Source organism: Hirundo rustica, chromosome 4 (genome assembly GCF_015227805.2).
Source record: "Hirundo rustica isolate bHirRus1 chromosome 4, bHirRus1.pri.v3, whole genome shotgun sequence".
In the NCBI taxonomy this organism is placed as follows: domain Eukaryota; kingdom Metazoa; phylum Chordata; class Aves; order Passeriformes; family Hirundinidae; genus Hirundo; species Hirundo rustica.
In genome coordinates, this window is record NC_053453.1 from 30,661,476 (window position 1) to 30,687,459 (window position 25,984).

Here is a 25,984-nt window from a genome sequence, read left to right on the forward strand (position 1 = left end):
CCTTAATCTTCACAATAAGGGTCGGTCAAATGGAGGTTCCTTCAGGCTGACAGAGGTAGGAGCTCCTGGGCGAGACACCCTGCTCCTACTGGCTGGGCAAAGCTCGTGCCCAGGGACAAGTGCTACCACTGTCCACTCTAGTCTCTCCTAGCTCCACGTGAAAGCAGGAAGGAGAGGTGGAGCCATTTTAGTTGAGGTGTGAAACAAGCAGAGGCCATAATGATATTTACCTGCTGCTCTCATTACTGTTATTCCTGGCCTAATGCATTGAATTTCACAGGAAACTATGGCAAGATTCTGGGGACAGATGCTTTCCTTTTTGAATGTGAACTGCTATTCAGTGTTTGGAGCCTTAATGGAAGTTTCTTTCAGAAAGAAAAAACAATGATAAAGTTAGATACTTGTCTGACTTTTGTCCCTTTAATGTACAAAGACTAAAACCAAAGTTATCAAAAAAGGGCCAACATTAAAATCCTTGTGGTGGAATTGTCATGGAAAGATGTTTCTGCCTATTGACTTTTTTTGAGGCTACATGCCTAATACTTGCTGTGGCTATTTCCTTGCTTTTCTGATGTTTCTGTGTCAGCCTGTGACAGTTTTGCAGCTTCTTTTCACATTTACCTCCATCAAACAATGCCTACACCTCTGCATTTTTATGCAGCCCAAAAACCCCATTTTTTATCTGGCATCTTTACAATGGCGAATATTGCTCTGATCTTGGCAATGGCTTTTTTAAAATCTAATTCCATTAAGGAGCTTTACTGTTTCCTATATTTTATTCTGAATTAAATACAGCTTTTACAAGCAACACCAGCAAGGATATTTTGTCCAAGCCTTAGCATAATGCACCCTCACCTCACTGAAACCATCTTTCGGAATGAAATTCTGGCTTTGAGATTTGGTGTTTACAAGGGTTTGAGGAACTCAGAAAAATTCTTTTTGCGTTAGTTGGGTATATCGAAAGTGAAGGATCAGACTATGGAGTCAGAAATGTTGTTCTTCTATGAAAAGAGCTATAAAACCAGGTGAAAATACTGTATCATGTGGCTGCAAGGCAGGCATTGCAGCCAGTCTGTGAACTGGAGGCACAGACCTGGGGGTAGTTCAGCAGCTCAGTTTGTTCCCCTCATGACCACAGAGACTCTTGTCTTAAACTGGGCTTCTTCCTCCATGGACCAACCCATCAGCACATCTGTCTCAGCTCACAGCCAGGCATGCCTTATCCCTGGAAGGCCAGAGGAATGTCCCCAGAAATATCTGGGGAGAAATATGTTTAGGACTGTCTGTGTCACCAGGAGAGCTGTGTCTCTAAGGGCAGAAACATCAGAAACACGTGAGGGATGATTTCTCAGGCCCTACATAAAGACTCATGCATGGAAGGGATGAAAAAGGACCAGATTTCCCTCCCAACAACATAGAGGTGAGCTCCACCAAGGACTATCCCCCTCCTCTGCCCCTGCTGACAGAGAGATGGATGGATTTACACAGTCCTGAGAAATGGGATGGGACAGTTTAAAATTCCAATCTCCATCCTGAAATATTGGAGCTCTCTGTGCAGGTCTGCAGACTAGAGTAATGGGATCTTTTCTTTATGACTTGTACAACCTCCTATGTAATAAACCGAGCCCAAAAAGTGAGATGGACTGGAGATTGGAGGTGGGGGGGGGGGGGGGTGGGAGTTGATGTCAGCAGGAGCTCCTTCCTGCAAATGCAAAGGATGGGTTGCTGCCAAGGCAGTGTACTGCTGGTCCCTATGCCAAGCTAAAATGCCGTGTTCTCCTTGTCCTCCTTATCTCATGTATGATCTTGTCTTACAAAGGTCTTGCCAGCAATCAAAACATAAGCATGCATTGGAAAAGCTGAGAGAAGTTAATAGTATTGCATCCCCAGGTAGCTGCAGCATGTGTGTGCTGTTCTTAAGAGCTGCCAGTCACATTTGGAAGGAGAAAAATCACTCTGCAGAGGCAACCAAATCCAGCATGGAGCAAGACATTTATATTCAGTGTGTGAGAATAAAACCACATACAATATATTCAGTGGCAGAGATGCATCACTGACAGAAATGATCTGGGAAATTATTTTATAGAAGTTGCATTCTCTATTGTAAATAGTGTAAATACTGCAAAATAGCTTAGATTTGTTTGTACTACACATGCACAAAGGCTGCTGTTGAAAAAACTTCTACATCTTGACACTAACTGCAGTTACATTAAAAAGTGCTATTTTCACCATAGGACCTTTGTTTGGAACCTGTTCAGAGACAAAACTGTTCAGTGTTTTGCTTTAGCCACGCTAGCCTGTATTTACTGTGGTCCATGTGGAGGGCTGTGTTCAACTTACCTTCCCAGGGCTCTGCTCTGATGCTTCTCCTCTGAAGGGAATCTGTCACAAGCACTTATTCTTAAGGCTTCCCAAGGCAGGGCTCTAATATTATTTTATTTTTAGCTAGTTCAGGCTCCATCCCTGAGAACATTAGGTATTATGTAAATGTTTTTGTCCGCATAATAATTATGTGTAATTACGTTATTGTTGTTGTTGCTGTTGTTATTTTTCCATTAGACTGGTGGGAAATGAAAAGGAACATGATAAGACTGGTGGGAAAAGGTGTTTTATGGAGTGTAAACTAAAGTACATATAATGTATAAAGCCACTAAGAAAGTGCAGACTGCCAACATTTGTCATTTCATAAAGTTTTCTCAATTAAAATCAAAGCCATTTCATGTTGTTTAATTGTTTTTAATGTCATTACAGAAAGAGTGACAAATAGAGTGGTTTGACATACCACATTCCTATGGCCAAGCCAAGTTGCTTCTGCTTAACTATCTGCAGCAGAAAATAATGGATTATTGAAAACAATTTTAACAGAATTAACATAATTAATTTAGTCATATCCAATTAAGGGAAGGAGCTTAAGAGAAATTGATATTTGCAGTTTAGGCATGCATAATTTAGACGGAAAGCAATCTCCTAGCAAAAAGTAAATACAGGTTAGTGAGCCAGGCCTAATATTAGACTTTGCTTAAATAGTTCATGTACGGGGCAGTTGGAGTGTATGGCACAGCATGTACAGAATGTACAGCAACAGAAAACACTTAGGTGACCACAGCATCTCTGAAGATCCTGAGGTGTAGTGAAGGCTCCAATTCACATTGCACCCTGCCCATACAGAGATTAAATCTATGCTGCAGTATTTACTGTATCTGTTTAGAAACGGATCATAATTGATAGAATACAAAAACATGGTGGTGAAATTGCAAATAAATAGGTATTGAAGGCACAGATACATGTTTCTGAAGTGAACTTTCAAGTTAATTTAAGCAGTGTTGATTTTCTTCTCACCTGTTAGCAGTTAAAGGCTGTAACTCTATCCATGGCTCCGCAGGGCACCCACAAAATTGATCAATGAAGAGGTGAGCTCTTCACTTGAGCTGTGGTTACTGAAAACTATCGGCTGCTTCCAGGGGAATCAAAGTTGCTGATGGCAATACAAAGTAAAATACAGTGAAATCATCCCAGGTGTTCTGAGAGGATATCATGTAGCAGGGAACAAATTCATCATTGAACAGTAGTTCCCAAAATGTATTTCTGTGAGTTAATGTGATTAAATGGGCTAGCCACGTTAGCCAGTGTGCCCAAAACAGTCTGAATTTACTGAACTCATTTGTTTTAAATTAATTTTGAAAGAACTACAGCAATAGTATAATGTGGAAAATAATGTGCAGGGCCATTTTGGGTTGCATGAGCATGTTGGCTTACAGAGAGAGCTCAGGAGTGCTACCATTCTGTGTGGTTCCTGGACTGTCTGGTTGGCATTTAGTCAGCTCATGTCTTCAGCAAAATAAGATCAAAGCTGTTCAAACCCTTCTGTGTATTGGCAGTGATCTGTCACATCCCCATATTGAGACATCAGATATAACAGAAAATATTCCTTTGGTATTTGATTTTGGATCCTCCTGATTTCCTGTTTATCTAATCATTTTCCTTCAGAATGGAAAGTTAGAAAAGTAAGAAACTAGAAACAGGAGCTGTAGTGATTTGGTGTCTCAGACACAAGTGTGAGAATGTTAAATGGGAAGGAAAATTTCTTGCTTTGAAACTTTAATTTCCAACAGCAGCAAGCAGAGTTCCTGTTCACAAAGCAATCACCATAGCTTCAAACTTCAGATCTGGAAAACTGTTGCAAGATGTTATATAGATTTTCACAGTATGGATTTGGTCACTTCATGGTAACCATCATTCTGGATCCTGAGGCTGGGCATGTTGTTTCTCTGAGGCACTTGATGGGAATAGCACCTTTCAGAAGAAAACTAACTTTTAGATGGAAGGGGAATTGTGACAACCTTTACCTGGAAAAGTTTAAACCACAGATGAGTATTAAAATTTGCTGTTTTCTCTGACCTGAATACAATGTCTGATGTGAAGGTGCTTCTTCTGCAGCCTATGGTGGTCAAAATGGAGAGAAGCTTTAACACAGCAGACTGAGGAACATTTCTGCTTTTCCTTAGAGGAAGTCTACAAGTTCCTCCTCTGCATTTTTAGCCTTTGCCCCTACAGTTCTTGAATCCAACTAGCATGGGAGTCATGAAAAATCCTCATGCTATTGCTTGTACTTTTTTCCACAACCAGCCGTTGGCCCTTTATGAGTATGGGATAGTGCCACAGTCACACCTTTAGATTGATGAGCAACTGTTCGTTTTCACCTCAACCATCAGGAGAGTGCTTTTAAGGACTTTTTTCTTGTTCGTGTTTATGTGCCTGAATTTGAGGGATGATGAGAACAAGGTTCTGTTTTATGCTTGTTTATCTCACTCCTGAGTTTCTCTGGATAATAAGTCAGAGGATAATAAGTTGTTTGTAAGATGTCATTTCACATCTCAGTTGTGAGGACATTCATGTAAAGCCACATTTTGCCCTTGTTTATCCTCTGCAGTTCTGGTGGTTTCACTGGGGATTTGATGGAGGAAATAAGGCCGGGATGCAGCTTTTTGAGTCCAATCCCACCGAATTTATTCTGGCAAAAAACGCTTGTGGGCTTCCTTCTCTTAATACCCCGTGCAATGGAAGGAAACATACGCTCCTCCAAGTGACCATGGAAACTGGTGCTTTGGTTTCCAAGGTGATTTTCTGGCAGGTGGCTGAAGGAGGAAGTATTAACAAAACAGGATCCTGGGCAGCAGAAAGCATCCACATTCCTGACGATGCAGCAGCCTGTACTGAGGAGGACAAAGCCACAGAGTCAAACAGAAAGCTCCTCATTTTAAAATCACTGTAGGTGTCAAACACCTGGCAAATGACAGGTAACTTGATCTGTGGTCTCAGCTTCTGTCTGGTGAATAAGATCAGTCTTACTCAACTAACCTCTTAGGCCTCATATAATCTTACTTTCAGTAGAAAACAAGAGAAGCAAAATAACACAAGGAGAGAAAAAAGAAGCTGCTTAAAACTGACTCATATCTTGAGGTAAGGAAATTCTCACACTTTGTGTATATCTATCTATATCTACATCATCTATATCTATATCTACATCTATATCCATATCTATACATGTGTGTATATGTATATATAGAAACATATTTAAATATGTATGTATTTACATGTGTAAATATGTAAATAAGAGTGGTTTTCTTTCTTGCCATTTGCAAGACACAGAAGACACGTGAAGAAAGATCCATTTCTCTTTCAAGTGCAGTAACAATACTTTGCAGAGCATATGGGTAATGCTCCCGGGGCTCCAAACCAGCATACAGCAAAACCCCTCCTTCACATTCTTCAGGAGGACCAAAACTCTCCTTTTTTGTTTTCACTGTAATTCCTTCTTGGAGTAAATTTGAAATATAGTGATGTGCAACATGACATAACAGAGTGGAGGAGGAAGGACTGATAACAAGATCCTTTCCTTTTGCAGCAGAGGGAAAGAGGAGTTGATACAGGAGACATACGTGCTCCTCCAACTCCTGTGCAAGCATTAAAGCCTGCCACAGAATGCTCTCACATCATCAGTTGTGGAGTCTACTGATTTATACCACTTACATGACCACAAGCCAGTACAGACATAACATTTAACAGAGGAACAACCCAAAACCAGCAATGTTACTGAAGATTAGATGGAAATTAAGACCATCCCTAGCAGAAGAGCAACCCATCCTGATAGAAGAAGTCTGACTGGGAAACAAAAGAAAGCCATTTAAGTGTTAAGTGTGCAGTTGTACTTATGCTTTCAGCTGTAAGTAAAGCCTTATGAAGTTTGATTGCCAGGTTTTCATTAATGCCAGAAGGTCCTGTTCTATCCCTGCAGGATACGCTTATTGACAAGTTATTTCAAGAATGTTTCATGGCCACAGGATAGAACCAAATTATCTTTAAAAGTGCTGGGAAGTATTTCAACATTAAGTCACTTACCTAAATGTGGAATTTATTTCAGAATTCCTCTTTCTTCCTCTCTCTTCAACTTTTAATGGAAAATTTGTGCTTGCAAGTGGTGTGGTGTAGATATCGCTTCGCAGGACTCCAGGATGGTATGGATGAAATTTGGACGAGAGATCTCTGAAGTTAGGTTTTAGAAGATGTGGTTTATTATAAAGGATGTGAGGCCTTGCTTAGAGTTGCCAGGCGCAACTCGTGGCAAGGCCTAGGGAGTGGGGGAAGGGAGAGTTAGGGAGGGGAAATTCCAAGAGGAAGATCCTAGGGGCAGGGTGCCAGGCAAAGAGAGAGCGATCCGATCTCACAGCCCCCTTATCAGGGGACTTCAAGGTGGGCTGGAACAAGACTTGTGCCAATGGGGTTACAGATACCTGATACTTCAGGGGAGGGTTACAGGTGTGGGATGAACCATACATTGAGGGTGAGACAGAACATTCCATTTGACCTGGGTCTGGCTGCAGGTAACCTTCAGATGGTCACATAACTGTTTTCCCAGATATTCAGTAGCTAGGACATCTCAGACATCGAAGCTTGCTTTCAATTCTATCTGACTTATAGGTTTCACATTCTCAGAATCTAAGCAGTCATATTTATAGGGCTTTCTAGCTTCATCCTCCCCAACAGTGCGGGAGATGTACAACAGCAGTCATGGAAGGCACTTTGCTTTACCACAAATACAGAGCTTTACTGCAAGCACACAGAAGAAGCACTTGCTTATCCCACTGGAATTGCAGTTAAAATGAACATTGGCTGAAGCGTTGGATGGATCCACCACCACAGTAAGAGGAGATGATGACAATGAGGGCAGAGGATGTAAGCTGCACAAGTAACTGCCGAGACAACCCCTCTAACCTTATCATTGATAAACTCCCATATGCATATTTTTCACCAGATAAATTCAGTTTTTTTCTGAAAAAATATCTATTCCACTGATAATGGAATGATAAGTTTGCTACCCACATTGCTAAGAGGGCTCTACAAAGTGGAGCTTTCTCAGTTACTCAGGGAAGATTTTCTGAGTAAGCCAACGTAGAAATAGAAAGGCTAATAAAGTATATTATTAAAAATAAAATATCATGGCTCCTATGAGCAAATTTCTGGAAACGTTCTTTTTTTAATGTGTGTTTTTTGTGGCAGCTGCAGAAAAAAACTGTAGTATTATGACAATATTATGGTCACTCTTCAGCATTTCCAGAAAGTTTTATCTCCATATGTTCCAGAATTACCAAACAATTTTATCTTTCTGGGATATACATCTCTTATTTGAAATTAGAAAAACTGTTAAAGACGTCATTGAAATATATATATTTTTTGTAGTCTGAACACTCAGCTATGGCTGTGTCATTTCCATGCTGGCTTACATCAGAAATTTTTTCCCAAGTAACTGAGAAAGTGAAATTGTTAAAAGTGCTTAGCAACAAGTGTGGCAAATTACTTATCCTTTACTTTCCCAACCAGAGTGTACCTGCACTTGGACACTGTAATGATGCAAAGCATTATTCAAATTAGTTTAACCATTTCAGTGGGGTTCAGGTCGGTACTAAATGCAGCTCTTTGCATTTTTTCAGAGCAGTATGACAAAACCTGTTGGCTGCCCTACAGGTGTGGGCCATAACTTCCCCAGTAGTCAAATGTGATGCCCAGGTACCACAGCTAGTTCAGAGTAGCTCAGTGTAGCCCCAGCAACATGCAGAGGTTCGAGCCCTGGCTTTGAAAGGCCTGGCCACGTCTGTCACGTAGCTCATTGGGACTAACCAACACACATGGGTGACTTTGCCTTCCCCACCACCTACCTATGGCAACGCTGTAGTGTGTGTGCACTTGCAGAGTAAGGCAGGATGACAGAATATCTTCTCTCTTGAAGAATGAGTAAAATTTGCTACAGTCATTTCCTGTGACTAGGAGATATCCAGACATACTTGAATGTGGCTAGTCTCTCTCTCAGAGTCTTGGCTAGCTTGAGAGACAAACCACAGTTGGAAGGATTTTTCCTCAGGGCCCCAAAAATCCCCAAAGTACCTGTGAACCTTTTCCTTTAGAGAGATCAGGTCGCTGTCGATGGCAAAGGAAGGGTCTGCACTTGATCCAGGGGAAATCAGGGCTTTATTCAGTCTTTCTCCTGTGGTCCTGCCCCAACCTGGGTCAGGAGCCCTGGTTCCTGTCCCCCAACCAAGAGAGCTTCCATGTGCTTTTTCTTGCTTATATCCAGGGGAAAGGGGCTAAAGACAGGGACAAGCCACTACCCAATCAGGGATAATGTGGGAATGGAACAGAGTTGGGTTACATTCCAGTGTGGGAGAATGGGCAAGGAAAAGGAGCAGGGACAAATCTTGGGATGATACATCTCCCAGGGGAACAGAAGAGTACAGAAAAAACCATTACAAAACCCAATATAAAAATGAAATACAATATAAACCCCAATAATACACAGCAATACTTGAGACTATTTTTTTTTTTTTTGCAAGTAGAATTAAAATATCTAGAGAAAACTAGAACAGCACACTGCCAAGAAAATTACTGAATGTTACTGTTCATAATTCACCTTTTGAAATAACCTCATTATCGCCCTGAAGTTCAAGTATTCTGAACTATCTGAGTTCAGATATTTGTGTTAGAAAAATAACAGTACTTGAACTCCGAGTCTATTGTTCTACACATTGGCTGTGTATATACCTTTCCTAAGAATTAAACCTTGGTATTAAACATGTTAGAAATGTCAGACAAGAAGATTGCCAGATGATTATCACATCCACTTCCCATACTAAGGACAACTAGCAAAAGAAGGGAAAAGGAACTCATAGGTAGGAGTCAGCAGAAGACTTGGCAGCCCTTACCAGACTTCTGCTTCCAGTAATTACACATGCCACTGGTCTGAGATCCATTATTTATATAATTTTATACATTGTAGCTCACATTTCCTTAGTAATTGTTATTACCAATTCACCTCAATAGAGGGCAAAAGAGACTGAAGTTGTCATCTCAGACTAGAAGCTGCATGCAAGAGTGAGAATTAAGAAATCTGTGAGGATTGCATGCAACTGGAAACATAACCAAGGTAAAAGAAAATTATGAGAGTTGTACAGAATTTGAGTAATTTAATTTCCCTTAATGCTTCACTGCTCTCCTTATTTGTGAATCAGACTGAAATAAACACAAGAGCTTGATGAAACAAAATTATCTCAAAACCCTTCACTGTCATTTTTCTCTAGGCTTGAACAGGTTGCAAGCACCAACTTAACAATACCAGGAAAAATATGTGGCGTGGTGAACTGGAAGAAGTTTCTTCTACATTTTCTTTTCCTGACTTTTAATGTATCAAATTTGTGAATAATTTGGTGCACTTAAGGGAATTTCTTGTGGGGAATGACCATTTAATTAAATATATGTAATATTTATTGTTTCTTTAGTTAGTTTTTATCTTGTCTCTGATTTTGTTTTTCATTATAGCAGGGGCTTAGCATGTCAAATTATCTCTTTTCTGTTACTGAGTTTCAAAGTTTCTGTGATGGCGTAAAAGTTACCTACTTTCAGACACAAAGGCACAATATCCCAGCAGTTATTAAAAACTCTAATGTTTTATGAAATGTGAAAGAATAGACTTTGTTTGGTCCCTGGGATAATTATTTCTTTCATTCCAATTGAGAATGCAGAATAGAAAAACAGCTGTCTTCTCTGCTCTCCAATGAATCCCACAGTGATGAACGACTCCAACTCCTTAAAGAAATCTTCAAAGAAATCCTCACACAGTGATGCTTGTCTAATGCTGGTTTTCCCAAATTTTATGTGCATTACTGATATAATTTGCCATAGTGGCCTTAATATCTTTCAATAATTGATAGCTTTCCCACAAAACTCCCTCCAAGGTTGTTGGTTTTTTTTTTTTTTTTTTTGGAGCACCCTTGACATACCAGTTCTCCAAATCTTCCGACTGTTTGCTTTCTACATGCTTATGGACATTCTTCTGTTAGGCCTATGGTTTAGGCCATAGGAATTTTGTCCCCCAGCAGTTTGCTGACACCAAGAAAAACACTCAAATTCAAAATTATCATGAAAAATGAGAAAGAACTGATCAAATGAAGAAATATTATAAAAACAAGGGTAAAAATGTCCAGTTAGGAACAGAAAATCAGCTACAGAAATGCTAAATGGGAAACTGCCTGACAAAGAACTCAGCTGCAGAAATTAATCTAAGACTTATTACAGAGTGCAATGGAAATATGTGTTGAAAACTGTGGGAAGAAAAAAATAAAATTTTTTGCTGTGGACATGTTAAAAAGAAAAATCACATCCAAAATGGTATAGTGGCATTACCAGCAGTAGTATTCACTGTGGGTGAGTTCTTACTTGGAAAACAGTATTTGTTGTTGAGGACGGTGCATTAAAATAAAGGGTTAGGCAATGAAAGAAAGTGCACAGAGATATTGACTTGTAGTAGAAATATTGAGAGGGCGGAAATGAAGAATGAGTGGATATAACTGCATAAGCATGATACCAATGGACTATATTCAATTTAAAAATGGACCATATTAATATAAATGGAAGGGCATTGTCCCCAACAGAAAGATCTAGGCCTGTTTCCTGCATTTACCATTCCAGTCAAACCAGACCTCTGATTGCTTGCCAGCAGAGGACTTTACCTCTAACAAAAGAAGAAGGTAATACCACATCACATCATCACATCCACCATTCCTTTTATTTCTAGTCCATCTATAACACAGACTGTGGTCTTAAAAAACTCAGACCAGACTTGCCTAAAATTTATGGAGGTGGAAATAAGCAGGAGTCCAATGCAAAAGAATCATGTCATAGTGAATTTTGGATCTTTGGCACAAAACACCTGTCCAAAAATTAGTTTGTCACTGCTGAAGGAAGATGATGAGGACCTGATACGTGGCATCCCTTCACAGAATTGCAGAATGGCAGAATCACAGAATTACAGAATGACTGAGGTTGGAAGGGACCTCTGCAGGTCATCATGTTCATGCCCCTTGCTAAAGGAAGACCACCTGTACTGTGTCCAGGTGGCTTTTGAGTATCTCCAAGGATGGAGCTCTGTGGCCCCCTGGTCCTCTGTGTTGTACGCAAATGACCCTGCCCAGACCACCGGAACACTTTACTTGTTGGTTCTTGTAATTGTGTGGATGTGAGAGTGTAAGGGAATGCAATCATTGAGAAAAGGACTGTGAGTGGGTAAAGCCAACGTACTTAAGAGACTTTGTAAAACGGTATCACCTTCTCCTACCATAGATTCTCGCACTGCATTTTTCATGCTAACTCGTAACAGAGAAAAGCACAGACAGTGATATGTGCTGGAAGGACGCAAGACCTGGATTTGTGTAATCTGGATGAGAAAAGCTTCAGAGGCATTAAGGTGATAGTTTTGCACGTGTAGTATGTCATTATCAAGAGAACAACAGCCAGCTGTTCTCAGAGGTGCTGGGAGAAGACAAGAAGAAAACTTCAAACGCTGCAAAATTTTTTTGGCTGTGTAGCAGCAGGAGTGAAACTGGGGGCCTCAGGGACTCCCCACCAGAGAATGTGAAGCACATGATGGCAAATATTTGTCACCAGTGTCTCGATATGTTCAAACCTGCCTTACTGCTGAGGGCTGGACCAAACCAGGGACTGACAGCAACCTTCTGATGCTCAGTGCCAGATTCTTTGTCAAAGGCCCTGTGACTCAGAGTTCCTGGTGCCAGCCGAGATCCCTGCCAGTTAAATACTTGGTGCCTGCACCAGAATTTTGTCACTACTGGGATAAACAATCTCTCTTACTCTCTTCCTGACCTGTATTGTTTCAGTTTCTATGAAACCCTTACCCAAGCAATTTTTCCACTGGCTCCATGGCCTGTCTCTGTTTCTCACTACGAGGAATGTTAAAACAGTTTTATTTCTTCAATAAAATTGAATACAGTCATGCTTCAGCTGGGGTGGGGATTGGTTAGCCTAACTTTTTCATTTTAGATGACTTTTGAAAAACTTGGCTAGAGCTAACCCAACTGCAATTATTTGAGTGGATCTTTTGCTATTATCCATCTGACAAAGAGATGGCAGCAGGGTGGTGCTGTTGCATTTTTGTCTTCATTTGCTTTTTTTTTAATCTGTTTTTCAGACGTAACAAAACTGAGCTTCTGAAGCTTTGGTGCTTTACCAAAACTACACATAGAAATATTTGCATCTGGTACAAAGTCAAAAACTAAATAGCTGTGCATTTCCCAACATACATGCATTTCATGTGAATTTTACACACAATATTACCCTTGGTTTTAAAGGTATCTGGAAAACTCAGCTCAGTAATCTATGAAATCAAACATTCAGGTATTGAAGGCTGAATGAAGCCTACAAAATCTTCAGGTTCTGTAAATGCTGGGAGAAATCTTTATGCTGGGAGCAGGAGGTAGATCCTTTACCTGTATTTTTACTAGGATCAAGTTAAAGAAATTCCACACTTTGTTAAAGCCTGGTTTTGAAGTGCTCTTTTTTGTTGTTGTTGTTGTTTGCATTTTTTTGTTGTTGGTTGTTTTTTTACTTTGCTATTATTGGATTATATTTTCGTTCATTAAATGTGAAAATGGGAAGTATGTAACCAAGGTAGCAATGATGTCCCTGGAGAGTTCAGAGTGCACAAATCTCATGTCACCATCCTAAACCAAGCTGTACCTTGTCTGTAACAATCTCTGCCCTCTTCCCATCATTTATGGAACAAGATCCCACCAGCCAGGACCACATTTTGGTGAGGACCTGCAAGAAAAGGTGGCAGCTGAATATTATGTAATACAGGTATGTAAAGCTGTTACTGCAACTGTGTGCCAGGCGCATCAAAACCAGGGCAGCACACCAGGTTTCTAACTTAGGACACAAAAGAACAAATCTTGCTATGCATCATTACCCACCATGGGCTATCCTCCCATCATGTTGGCCTCCTTCTCTGGTTCAGTTCTGTGAGTCTTTCCTAATCTGAGTGAGAAATTGCAGTGCCGGATGGTGGAGATAACAACAATACCAGTGAGGCATTATCAACAGGGCAAGAGCAGTAGCTTCTGTTCTGATGGTTTCACTCACGCCTTTGCAGACCACTTCTGTCTTTAAGCAGCCTATGAGAGAAGGTCTTTGCCAAGCAGAGCCGTTTCAAAACTCCGCAATTAAATTTCTGAACTCATTTTTTGCTGAAAGTGCTTACACTTGGACTTGCTGTAATACCAGCCCCTGCTGTGACTCTAACCCGTAGCTGACTGACAACAGATAACCACATTATCAAGCAACAAGCTTATCTGACAAACGGCTTTTCAACAGTTTCTTGTTTGTGCACCTTAAACATCCTGGGTCCTGTTAGTCATTTCGGTATCAACAATAGACCGGAGAATAAAAACAGATTACTTACAGGGTTTTTCCTGCTTTCTGCAGGAAAAAAAAAAAAAAAAAAAAAAAAAAAAAAAAAAAAAAAAAAAAAAAAAAAAAAAAAAAAAAAAAAACCACAACCCTCAAATGGTATATTGTGCTTCTTATCTTTTCTCCTTTCCCCAAATATTGCTCCTCCATTTCTTCAATCCATTTTTACAGTCTTATTTCCATTTCTTCCCACTATACCACCTCAGTCCAGTTCCTGTCTGGGCACTCCTCCAGGTGTCTTGCAGTTTTAGGAACCCTTTATTTGTCCCTGGAACCAACACAAGTAAGTAGATGAGTATATTGCTGAGCACTTAAATCCCTTTTTATAAGTACTTCTGCCCCCACAGCATTCCTGTATAGTGACAATTCTGCATTCTCTGTGTTGCAAAATTCTCCTAGGTTGTGTCTGGAGGCGAAGATGGAGATGAGGACAACCTCTTCCCTGTGAAACAGTCAACAACGAGTTGAATACTAGAGTCTAGAGGTGGGCTTTTTATTCAGTCCTTGAGCATTCCCCCTTCAATTTCCGCTACCTTTTCCAAAGAACTCTACCATTACTTGTTCCTTTGGAGCTTTTTGCATATGTTGGCTTCACATCTTCAGCAGTATTTAGCAGTGGTGACTCCTTCAATGCTTGGGTGCACATTTTGACCCATTTTTGAGAGACCCGGCGCTTTAAAGACCCCTGGCACTCCCGCCGGCCGCGGTGCCGCGGCTGGGGCGGGCTCGGGCGGGGCCGTGCCCGGCGGGGCTGGGGGTGGCTCCTCCTGCCGGGAAGGTGTCGGCGGCCGCCCCCCGCCGCCGCTCCGCCCCCGGGGCTGGCAGGGCTCGGGGCGGGCTCGCTCCCCGGCGGCAGGGGAGCGGGAGTGGGCGCGGGGCAGCGCAACTTCGGCAAGATGAATGTGGAGAACGAAGATGTGCTGCTGGATCTGGAGGGGGAGGAGGAGGAGGAAGATGATGATAATGATGATGATGATGATGGGGAGATCGGTGAGTAGGAGGCTGGCGCGGGGAGGGTCGCCCTGGACAGCGGGCTCACCCCGGCGGCCGTGGCTCGGGGAGGCTGCAGCCTGGGGAAGCCGCCGGTGGGGCCGGTGCCGCGGGCGGGGAGCGCACCTGGCGGCGCCGAGCCCGGGCTGAGGCCGGCCGGGGCCGGGAGCGGCCGGCGGACAGGGAGCCCGCACCGCCGCTCTCCTCCTTCCGCCGAAACTACTGAGGGTTTTCCGCGGAAAACACGGGATGTCTTTGTCCGCGCTGCCGGGTGTGTGCCAGGTGTGGTTCTCTTATGGAGCGCCGTGGCGATGGTCCTGCTTCCGTAGCGTGGGCAAGGCTCAGTGGGCGAGAAGCACCGAAAACTTTGCCCGTTCCTTTCCCTCTGACGGGAGGGAAACGCATGAGAGGGGGCAGAAGCTGCACTTTGTAGTGAGCGCGATGCCGGGGACCTTTGGCGTCGCAGCGATCTCCCAGCACGGGCACAGCCCCCGCCCCGGTGCCCCGGTCCTTAGGAAAATACAAACGCGCGGTCGCCTCCGCACGCCCCGGCGCTCGCAGCATCCCTTTTCTCTCCGCGCTGCCTGGCCGGCGTGCCTTAGCTTGACACCGAGCTAAAGAGAAGGGTGATCACTGAGCGGCTTGGGATGGAGAGACCTTGAAGATCATCCGGTTCCAGCACACCTGCCATGGGCAGGGATGCCTTCCAGCAGACCGGGTTGCTCATAGCTCCATCCTAGCTGGCCTTAAACACGATCAGGGATGAGGAACCCACAGCTTCTCTGGGCAGCCTCCTCCAGAGCCTCACCACCCACACAGTAAAGAATTTTTTCCTAGTATTTAATCTAGACCTACTCTCCTTCAGTGACACCACTCCCTTTCCCAAGAACAGACTAACCAGCAAAACAAAGTAAAATGTAAGGGGGAAATTGGCAAAACAGAGAAAGATAGTGATTTTGGTGGGGAGGGGTGTGGGGGGTAGAGAGAGGGGAAAGCATATTATGTCTGCCAGAAAAGCAGACATTAAAATGGACAGAGAGTTTTAAATTCAAAGTGTATGTTAATCTTGTTCCAATGCCAGTAGCCCAGGACAATGACATTGTATTTACTGTGGGAATGAATTCTATTAAAGTATTTCCAGAAAACAGCTCAAAAGAGGTTGTTTCTCAGCTGGTTCAGACTGAAGGGGCCTGTTCATTTCACTGAAGAGACACAGATTTTCTTCAGTTCAGAAGCTGTTTTTCAGCTGCAATAGCCAAAATATTATAAAGCCTTTTATTTCTTGTTAACTTGTTAAATCTAACAAATAAGGAATGCAGACAAAAGTCAGACAAGCAAATGGAATCTGGATCTGTATATATAAATTTTAGCAAATAAAAAGGGCTTCCGCTCATTATTGTTCAAAAGGTCGTGAATGTTTTCACTGAAAAGCATGTATTTTTGATAGGGTTTTTTGATATTTGGTCTGAATTCCTGCGTGTGTAAAATATTTTAGTGACATTAACTCTCTCTGATACTCTCATTGCCTCCAAATACCAATCCTTAATAATGGTAAATACAGCTTGCCACATTGATTCAGTTAGCTCACTGCAAAAGTGTATAAAGTTTGAGCCTCACCCAATGTCTGTGGAAATCGGGAATGTCTTTCCTCCAACATTATTAGCCTTTGTTTCAGTTGGGAGTATCTCTTGACTTACAGTAACAGTCCAAAGACAAATTCAGTTTTCCATATGAAGTGAGGCAAAGGTATTGTTTGACTCCACTCCCTGAATTTAAAGGGTGGATCAGCACTGCAGTGTATTAATCAACAGCTGTCTTTTCCATTCTTCACCCCAGAGAACAACTGAATATTTTCCTACTCATAACTCTTTACCCAACTTGGGGATAGTTCAGCTCTCGGAGCCAGCAAATCATGAGCTTCATATACTGCATACAACAGTTTAGAACAACTCATGCTATGTGGCAAAATTGCCTCAAAATTGTGCAGTGATGATTTCATGAGTTGTTATGCAAAGCCTGTTACGCAGCACCTGGCTTTGCCGCATTTGCTGCTCTGCCTTGCAAAATGCATGTGTAACTGTCTTAAGGTTTTTGTATTAGGTATAATTACAGGAGAACTATTTTATTAGTCTGACAAGCATGTAAATCATCCATTTACCTCCAGTTTTACTGTACCCCTTGCATATACATCTTTCCCAGGGACACCATCCCTGATTCAGGAAGTGAGCGGGATTTCCGAACTCTTTCTGGTCCTATTCAAGATTAATCCAAAGTCTTTATAGCTCATCAGAAAAGCATTGTTATGGAATATCAAAGTTTGTAGTTGTGGCACATAAAGGGAGCGATCTGTCTCATTTTGGCATACAGTTGGTTTTGTTTATCCATGCTGATGACTAGTAAACCGCTCATGTCAGAAGCAGCATTAGGCAGGCATCCAGAGAAAGCGCTGTACTTGAGTCCCAGTTCACAGGGAGGTACCAGAGCTGCTGTGCCTGTTGTACAGAGCTTTGAAAGTAATTGTTTGGGTCAGAGCTGTGCTTAGGGAAGAACTCTTGTCCCAAGGTTAGACTTTTTGGCAAGTTGAAACTTTTTCTTTCCAATGCTTAAACAAAATGGGCAACTTTTTCATTTGGACTCAGGCTGCTTTCAAGAGGATTGTTACATCAGTAGCACCATTTTTTTTTTTTTCCATAAATCATAAATTTCTTCTTTCCCTGGTGCAAACCTCATACTATATCCAAATTGGTTTGCTTGAGTTTGAGGATTTACAGGATATTTGAGTATGATTTCCAGAAAAAGTACAATGCACAATATCCAGAGGCATCTATCCTGACCATCCAACAAGAAAGACTTTTGTCTTCATAGGGATATGTTAGCAACTTGTTTACTCTTTGTGGTCTTGGTTTTACCCAAGTATATATCCTAGCTGCTAGTTGAGCCTTGAGTCTACATCTTGTTATCTTTTGACACTACTGCAGTAATGACCAGACCATGCTTTATAGATGACAAAGAAAAGGGTGTTCATATGTCAGCCTTTTTCTTCTCACACAATGTGCTGATGAAGATTTAGGGAGAATTCCAGCTCTTCTTTCTAAAAAGGCTTTCATGCTGTTGTTCAGGACACATTTTTAGCAACTACAATAAAAAGGTACAAAAGTAATGGTATATTCAACCAACATTAATAGTGGAGTCACAGCCTAAGACAACCAATTTTGTTCAACCCACTGTACAACTGGAAGCCTGCCCTGAGGGGTGATGTTGTAATCCAAATGATGTAGAGTAGGCATAGCTATTCTTCACCTCCTTACTTTTGCTCACTGTTACATTCTCTGCTTTTTTCCTCATGGCATATACTGCATTTAGTCATGGTGCCTGCCCGGAGCTTTTATTTTTTCCATTTCAATGGCTTCAATAGCTTGATGTTTCTTGTATGAGCATACAAATATTATTGATATCATATAGTGTACTCCAATAGGAACATATACCAGACCAACAGTGTCTCCAAATCACTCCAGTTTGCCTTCATGATGCTGTGAAATGGGCAATTACCTACAGAATTCTTCTGAAGGCAGTGGAAAGCCTGAACATTTAAATGCTTTTTTTGAAGTTTGGCTTTGTCCTGCAATTTGTTGAGTTCCTCACCTTTGGAAAATTTCAAAGGGGCCACATCTAATAATTTTTTAACACGCAAGACTTTATAAGCAGATCTTTTAAAAAAGTAGATCTGTTTCTGAAAGGACATTTTCTTCCTTTTCAGTCTACCTATAGTAGAGAGTAAAACTGCCCCAGTGGGGTCTTTTCACACCTAGTTTTCTTCTCTTCTGCTTCTCATACTTATAATTAACTTAAAAATGATCGGGGCACATTGCAGTTCTCCATTCTCCTGAAGATGGCAATAAGCTGTCTGATGAGCTGAGAATCAAGAATTTCTGTTCTCTGCATTCTGTTTGCCACACTGTTCTCGTGCATGTACATCTCATGCATGTACTTTCCTGCAGAAACAATCAGGAATGTAGACACATGGTCTCATTTATTCTGAGTTACTGCGGGGGGAGCGAGAGACTCTTCATGGTGAGCTGGGACTCACGCAGGTCCGGAATACACTGGCCTGTTACACTGATCAACATCTAAACTACTTTTCATGCCTTCTTGTCTTTTCTCATATATCTGTTTCACTGATGGTTTACCTACATCTTTTTGTCTCTTCATACTTCAGAATTTTTATCTCCTGAATTTCTTCCACTTCACTTTCACAGAATCCAGGCCACAGATGAGTATACAATTCAAGCCACACAATGACATCAACCTTGTCAGCAGGTGTGGTTCCATTTGAAAATACACACTGGTACCAGTCACTGTTTAATGCTGATTTAATGATTTTTCTGCAGAACCTTAGAAATGGTAAGAATATAAATATTTAATCGCAATGTAATTACCAGTTTTCAGCTATTTATAACTAATAAATTCTGGAGGAGATCAGAGAATCAGGCAGGAATTTAGGAATCTTATACAACCTTCACACATATATACCCAATTTTAATCTATTTAAAAATACCTGAATACTATACCTGAATTCAGAGTTGTCCATGAAAAACTTCCCGTACTTTGAAAGTATTCTTTCTTCCTGTATTTTGAATTTAGCAGTGCTGAACATACGAGTGCATTTTACAGGTAAGTCTACAAACTAGGAGGACTTATCTGTGACTGTATTAGCTTCTGCCAATTGCACAACTTTAATAGTAATTGTTTTGTTTCTCTTCCTGGTTATTAAATTTTATGGTGGGTGTTTATTGCAAGTCATTCCCTGAATTTTTTCCTCTATTTACACAATCCACAAATTACTTTATCAGGAAAAATGCTCTACACTTTTATGCTCAACAACTTAATATTTTTTAAAATGACTTTTCAAGCATTATCATTTGTAAAAAAGAAAACTCATTAAATTGAATATGTAGGGGAAAGCCAGAACTTTGTTACATGCTACAGAACTCCAGGAGTTCTATGTTACAGTTACTAAAAGTAACGCAATCAAAAGCTCACAAAAACCTGTGCTAATATCAGTTGATTTGCACTTTATGCAGTATATGAAAATGCAGATGGACAACTTGAATTTGAAGAGACCAGAGACGTGGAAGGGAGAATGTACACACATGCCATAACAGATGTTGTGTTTCCACAAAAAAACACCTTTCAAGAGCAATTAGAGAAGAATTACTAATAAGATCTGTTACTGTATGTCTAGGAAATTCTCAAAATCCTAGAATGGGTAAGATTGGGAAGGACCATGGTGGATCATTGATCCAACCTCCTTGCTCAAGCAGGGTCATCCTAGAACACATTGCATAGGATTATGTCCAGATGGCTCTTGAATATCTCCAGTGAGGGAGACTCCACCACCTCTCTGAACAATCTGTTCCAGAGTATGGTCACCTGCACAGTAAAGATCCTCCTCATATACAGTCGGAACTCCCTGTGCATCAGTTTCTGACCATTGCCTCTTGTCCTATTGCTTGGAACTGCCAAGAAGAGCTGGAATCATCCTCTTGGCACCATCCCTTCAGATACTGGTGAACACTGGTGAGGTCACCCCTCAGTCATCTCTTCTCAAGACTGAACAGGCACAGCTCCCTCAGCCTTTCCCCGTAAGACAGATGCTCCATCCCTCTGATCACATTTGTCACCCTCTGTGGGACCCACTCCAAGAGCTCTGTGTCTCTCTTGCACTGAGGAGCCCAGAACTGGACACAGCACTCCAGATGTGCCTCACCAGGGCTCAGTGGAGGAGCAGGATCACCTGCCTGGCCCTGCTGGCAATGCTCTTCCAAATGCAGCCCAGGAGTCCATTGTCCTTCCTGGCCACAAGGGCACTGCTGGCTCATGGACAGATTGTCCACCAGGATCCCCAGGTCCTTCTCCGCAGAGTTGTTCCCCAGCAGGTGAGCCCTGAAGCTGTCCTGGTGCCGAGGGTTACTTTTCCCCAAGTGCAGGATTCTGCATTTGCCTTTGCTGAATTTCAGACAGTTCCTCTCTGCCCATCTCTCCAACTTGGTGAGGTCCTTCTGCAGACCTCTGGGGTGTCAGCCACTCCTCCCAGCTTTCTGTTGTCCATAAAGTTGTTATCATTTACGTCATTCAATAAAGTTATCATTTAAATCACCTCATCCTACTATTTCCTCATACCTGTGTGTAACAGTGTGTCTTTAGGGACTACACCCCTGCCAATTCCTTGGAAGTGATGGGTGGCATTCTGTGTTCTTAAGATTTAGTTTGCCACCAGACTTGTGGCAAACCCCAAGGGGAATCTGATACTAAAATGGGTGTTTTCTGCTGTGATTAAAAAACAAACAAACAAACAAACACCAAACACAAGGGTACTTTTGTTTTACATGGCATAAATTAAATACTCTTGTATCCCCTAAAAAAGTCAAATAAAGTAGCATTAGCCTAAGTTTGGGATGAACTGATGTAGCCAGGAAAAGGGGTTACTGATTGCTGCACTTTTTATGTCATGCACAAATAATAAAACTAAATATTGTGAGCTTGACATAAGAACACCTTCAGAAAAGGTGCTTCAGGCCTTAAGCATATGGAACTGCTGCAATTGCACGTTTAACAAGATAATTTATTTAACAGAGTGTGAATGTCAAGGAGGACAGCTCTGAAGTAGGTACCATGGGTTAGTTTATGTGCTCTTCTTATATTTAAGGGAAAAAAAAGCTAGGGGAGAAATATTATCCAAGTGCTAAGCTCTGTATCCTGATGGATAGAAAAAAATCAGATTGTTTTTAGTGGGCTGTCACTAGTGCTACTGTGCATGCCTTTGGCATGGTCCTATCTAACAGTCTGAAATATTACTGTACAAAATATATATTATTAAACAGATATTTGATATATATATATTTAATATGAATTTTAGAAAATATTCACTAGGGCATGGGCCTAATATCACTTGCAATTTATAGGGCTTTTTGATTCAAACTCAGGCCTAGTGTGAGTGTAGGTGGAACAATCTTATGAAGAGGGTGTGTTCATCTGCTGCACTGGTCATGAGGAGAGACTGCTCGGACATTGCTACCATCTGGTGTTCTGGTTCCAGTCTGATGGATCTAGAAATTGAAATGAAAACTAGAGGCGGTAATGTCACAAACACGTGAAGCAGCACAAACTGGTTTGGCTACCAAAAGAAGTATTCCCACCCACAGCCACCCCACAGCAGCAGCCAAAGTTTCCTTAGCACTTGGGAGTCTGTGTCAGGGTGGAAGGAACGCGAAGCTGCAGAGAAGGACACTGTGCACTTTATCTTGTTATTGCTGCTGTCTGTGGTAAATGAAAACCGGCGGTCATGTGCGCTGTCACCAAACAGTTGATTGTGTTTGCAAGTCAGTCTGAGAACGCAAGTGTCTGAGCATGGATCTTTTGTCTTTTCCACCCCTCACAATTTACTCAAGCATCCCACATCTCTCTGAAGGCTTTGTGACAGAAGAAATGTCTTGATTGCATCCCAAGGGAATATACAGCTATCTGAAATATATTTTTGCTTAATTCAGTGGAATTACTCTCTTCTTACCTACCCCATTCTCAAGTATTTGATAACAACAGTAGACATATAGACATGGTTCCCTGCACGGACTTGAGAAGTGAGCTCCTGAAGCATCCTTAATGAGTGCCAGATTCAAATTGGAAAATTAATAAAATATGTTAAACTGCAAACTAAACTTTAGGAAGTGCAATTACAAGTCTGCTGGACCATAAACATTCTTTTAATTATTTCTGTGACTCATGTGGTAGAAACAGCAGCTTAGTTTCAAAATGTGCAAAGGCCCTTCAGTTTAGTTTTTACATTAAATAATTTCCAACTAAACCGCTATTCATCAACATTATTTAGACACTACTGAAAATTAAAGTTTTGTAAGAACTGCCACAAACAGAAGATTTTGCTTTGCTTTTACTGTTTCCCTTCCTTTCAGTTTTTTGTAGATGGATTTTATATGGCCCCATTAATCTGGTTAGTCAGGTTCTCCAGCATTTTTTAGATATGATTTATCATGGGACATTAAATATTTGCATAGGAGACTGCTTACATTACAGTCATCAAAATGAGCTGCACAGCAGTGTTCTGCTGTAGGAAAGAGCTACTACCTCTTTTGTGTTTGGTGCTGTTTGAGACCAGCTGGTGCAGCAGGCTAAATGCCTGGTAAACTTGAGTGCCTGTGGTGTGTGTCTGTCCTGCAGGCTTCCAGCATGGGTGGAGATAGTTTACAGAATCACAGAAGGGTTTGGGTTGGAAGGACCTTTAAAGCACATCGAGACCAACCCCACCATCATGAGCCCCATCAACTGGATCAGGTTGCTCAGGGCCCCATCCAGTCTGGCCTTTAATGTTTCCAGGGATGGGGAATCGACCACCTCTTTAGGCACCCTGTTCCAGTGTGTCACCAACCTCATTGTTAAAAACTTGTTCCTTATAAGCAGACTTGAATCTACCCACTTTTAGCCTAAAACCGTTATCCCTTGTCCTGTCTCTAAAGGCCCTACTAAAAACCTGTCCCCATCTTTCTTACATGCCCCCAGTTAGTCCTAAAATGGCACAGTAAGGTTTCCCCAGAGCCTTCTCTTCAGACTGAAAGCTCTTAGTTCTTTTTCCATGGCGGCAGCAGAGACCCGTGACCTGTCCTCCAACCATTACTATTTTGGGAAATTACAGTCAGATATGGAATCCTCACCATCTAGGAAGAGTTTGAGCAAGAAGTGCTTCTATTGAGATGCCCTGCACCTCCTACGTGGTGGTGATAGTAATGGACTTGTGTCAGGAGAAGGGGATGAGATTATTGACTTTTCAGTGTGTGAAATATTGTGGATTCTTTCCTTCTTTTGTGGGAGAAATGGTAACTAAATAAATGTCATCTGGGTTGCAGATCAGGTTGGAAAGTATGAGAAGTGATTATAAAATATTGGTGGTGTAGCAACCCTGCTAAAGATGCTGGCAACTGATATTAGTAATCCAAGGGTGTGCTAACAGTGGAGGAGTTAAGAGCCATGACCAAACAGCCTGTGGAAAAGCTGTGGTCTGTTACTGTCATTCAAGGCAGCCTGAGACAAGCACCAGGCTTGAGTTTAGATCAGTGGAGAGGCTCATGTAGCACAAACCAGGGTCTTCACTGAAAGTTCTCATAAAATAGGAATTGTTGAAGTAATGAAAAGAGTAAGGAAATGGAAGTGAAGGCAAAACATGTCAAGTTCTGGGTACAGACTAAGAAAGAAAGTAATTAAAAGTGAAAGAGGAAGAACTCTTGACAGTGCTCACAAGGGGAGGGCTGGCCAGTGCAGCTATTAAGAAGCAATTGTTTACTGTGAGGTGGAGAGGCACTGGAACAAGTTCCCCAGAGGAGTTGTGAATGCCAGATGCCTGGGAGTGTACAAGGCCAGGCTGGATGGAACTTTGAGCAATCTGTCTAGTGGAAGGTGTCCCTGTCCATGGCAGGGGGGTTGGGAACTAGATGATCTTAAGGTTCCTTCCAACCCAAGCCATTCTGTGATTCTATGATTCTGTAATTCACCTATTTATCTGACCAGGCACTCATTAAGCAGTGGCATAAAGATTCTTCCAGTTGAGTTCGTCAGAGAAATAAACTATAGAAGGGACTAAGATAATATAGCTATGGTTGCAGTGAATTGAAGTAAATAATCTGTGGTATGTTCATGCATATTTTTAATATATAATCAAAATTGCAATGTGTTCATTGCTAATTTATCCAGCAGGAAAGGAAAAAGTTCTATCTTTATACTATTAGTTATTTGCAAAAAAAAAATTTCTACTGCTGTAGGTTTGGCAGTGCAGTTAGAGATAATAATAAGGCTGAGATGGTAATACAGAGAGCTCTAGTAGTGCCAGAGAGTTTTATGAGTTTTTGTGCAATATTAATAAGATTATTTGTGTTCTTTTACTGTGTGTTTTTTGTTTGGTTTTTTTTTCTGTGAGTAGTCTAATAGAGTTTTTATAGGCATTAATGAACAAGGATGAGGTCAAGCAAGGCACAGTTTACCCTTGTGAGCAGTCCCTTTGGCTAGAGTAGAAATAGCATCATTTTTGCAAACAATGTAGAAAAAGCAGAATTAGTCCCTAATGGAGGGAATATCTCTATTAAATCTTTCATCATCTCCATATATTGATTATATTCTTGATTTATTCTAGGAAAAATAATTAAATTCATTTAATTACTCTGCTGTCTTTAAAATACAAGAAGGAGTTTTGCATTGAAACACAATTTAATCTATAAACTGATGGCAGTGATTAAGACACAACCCAGCAATAGTTCCTAAAATATTTGGTAAGACTTAAACGTGTAATAACTTTTATTAAAAAATATGACCTGAAGAATATAAGAGTCAATGCTGGACTATATTTTTTGACTTTTTCCTTGCTGATAAACAAGTGAAGAGAGAGAAAGCTTCAAGGGCTATGTAGTCCAGCCAAATAGAGCTCCAGATGTTTTTGTAAGTTTACTGGAGTTTGCAATAAAAGTAAAGTTTGTTTATCATGGAATCACAGAATAAGCTGATTTGGAAGGGATCCACAAGGATTATATAGTCCAGCTTTTAGCCCCGCATGGGACAGCCCCAAGAATCACACCATGTGTCTCAGAGCGTCGTTGAAATGGACTCTGCCAGGCTTGGTGCTGTGACCACTTCCATGGGGAGCCTGTCCCAGTGCCCAACCACCCTCTGGCTGAAGAAACTTTTTCTAACATCCAACCTAAACATCCTCTGGCACCACTTCAGGCCATTCCCTTGGATCCTGTCATTGGTCACCACAGTAAAATCTAAAGAGTCCTTTAATTGCTAAAACTACAAAGTATTTCCTGATTAGGAAACAAAAGTACAGTTTGTTTCTAAACTGCATCCAACATCAAGAGTGCTTGCAGGCAGAGTCTTTGCACCTACACACAAGTTAAAAAGTGCCTCTAGGTTTTGACTTTAACTTAATATTTTCACTGGTTTTTAAGTAATTAAAAGTATCTTTTTGGGACCTGCCTGTAAACACACTGTCTAACATCTGAGTGTGGGAAATATTTTAAAGCAAACATGCTGAAAATCTCATTACAGAAATTCAAATATATCTCCTTTGAGACATGTAAATTTAATAGCGGTGGGTATGATTTTATAAATACATCTCAAAATTTCTAAT

The 25,984-nt window shown here is 41.3% G+C and overlaps 1 protein-coding gene across 2 annotated transcripts in view; it reads left to right on the forward strand.

The window, feature by feature from the left end:
* The first annotated feature begins 5,399 nt into the window (after positions 1–5,399).
* The window catches only part of ANO6 (anoctamin 6), an 80,460-nt gene continuing 59,875 nt past the window's right edge, over positions 5,400–25,984 (forward strand). The window contains exons 1-3 of one of the 2 annotated variants that reach the window (XM_040062190.2): positions 5,400–5,460; positions 14,016–14,092; positions 14,209–14,293. Coding sequence is in view for 1 of the 2 variants with exons in the window: in XM_040062189.2 (XP_039918123.1) it covers positions 14,706–14,799 (94 nt within the window). In the remaining variant the exon portion in view is untranslated. Of the gene's footprint in view, positions 5,461–14,015; positions 14,093–14,208; positions 14,294–14,638; positions 14,800–25,984 lie in introns of those variants that run through there. The other variant, XM_040062189.2, reaches the window with a different exon arrangement.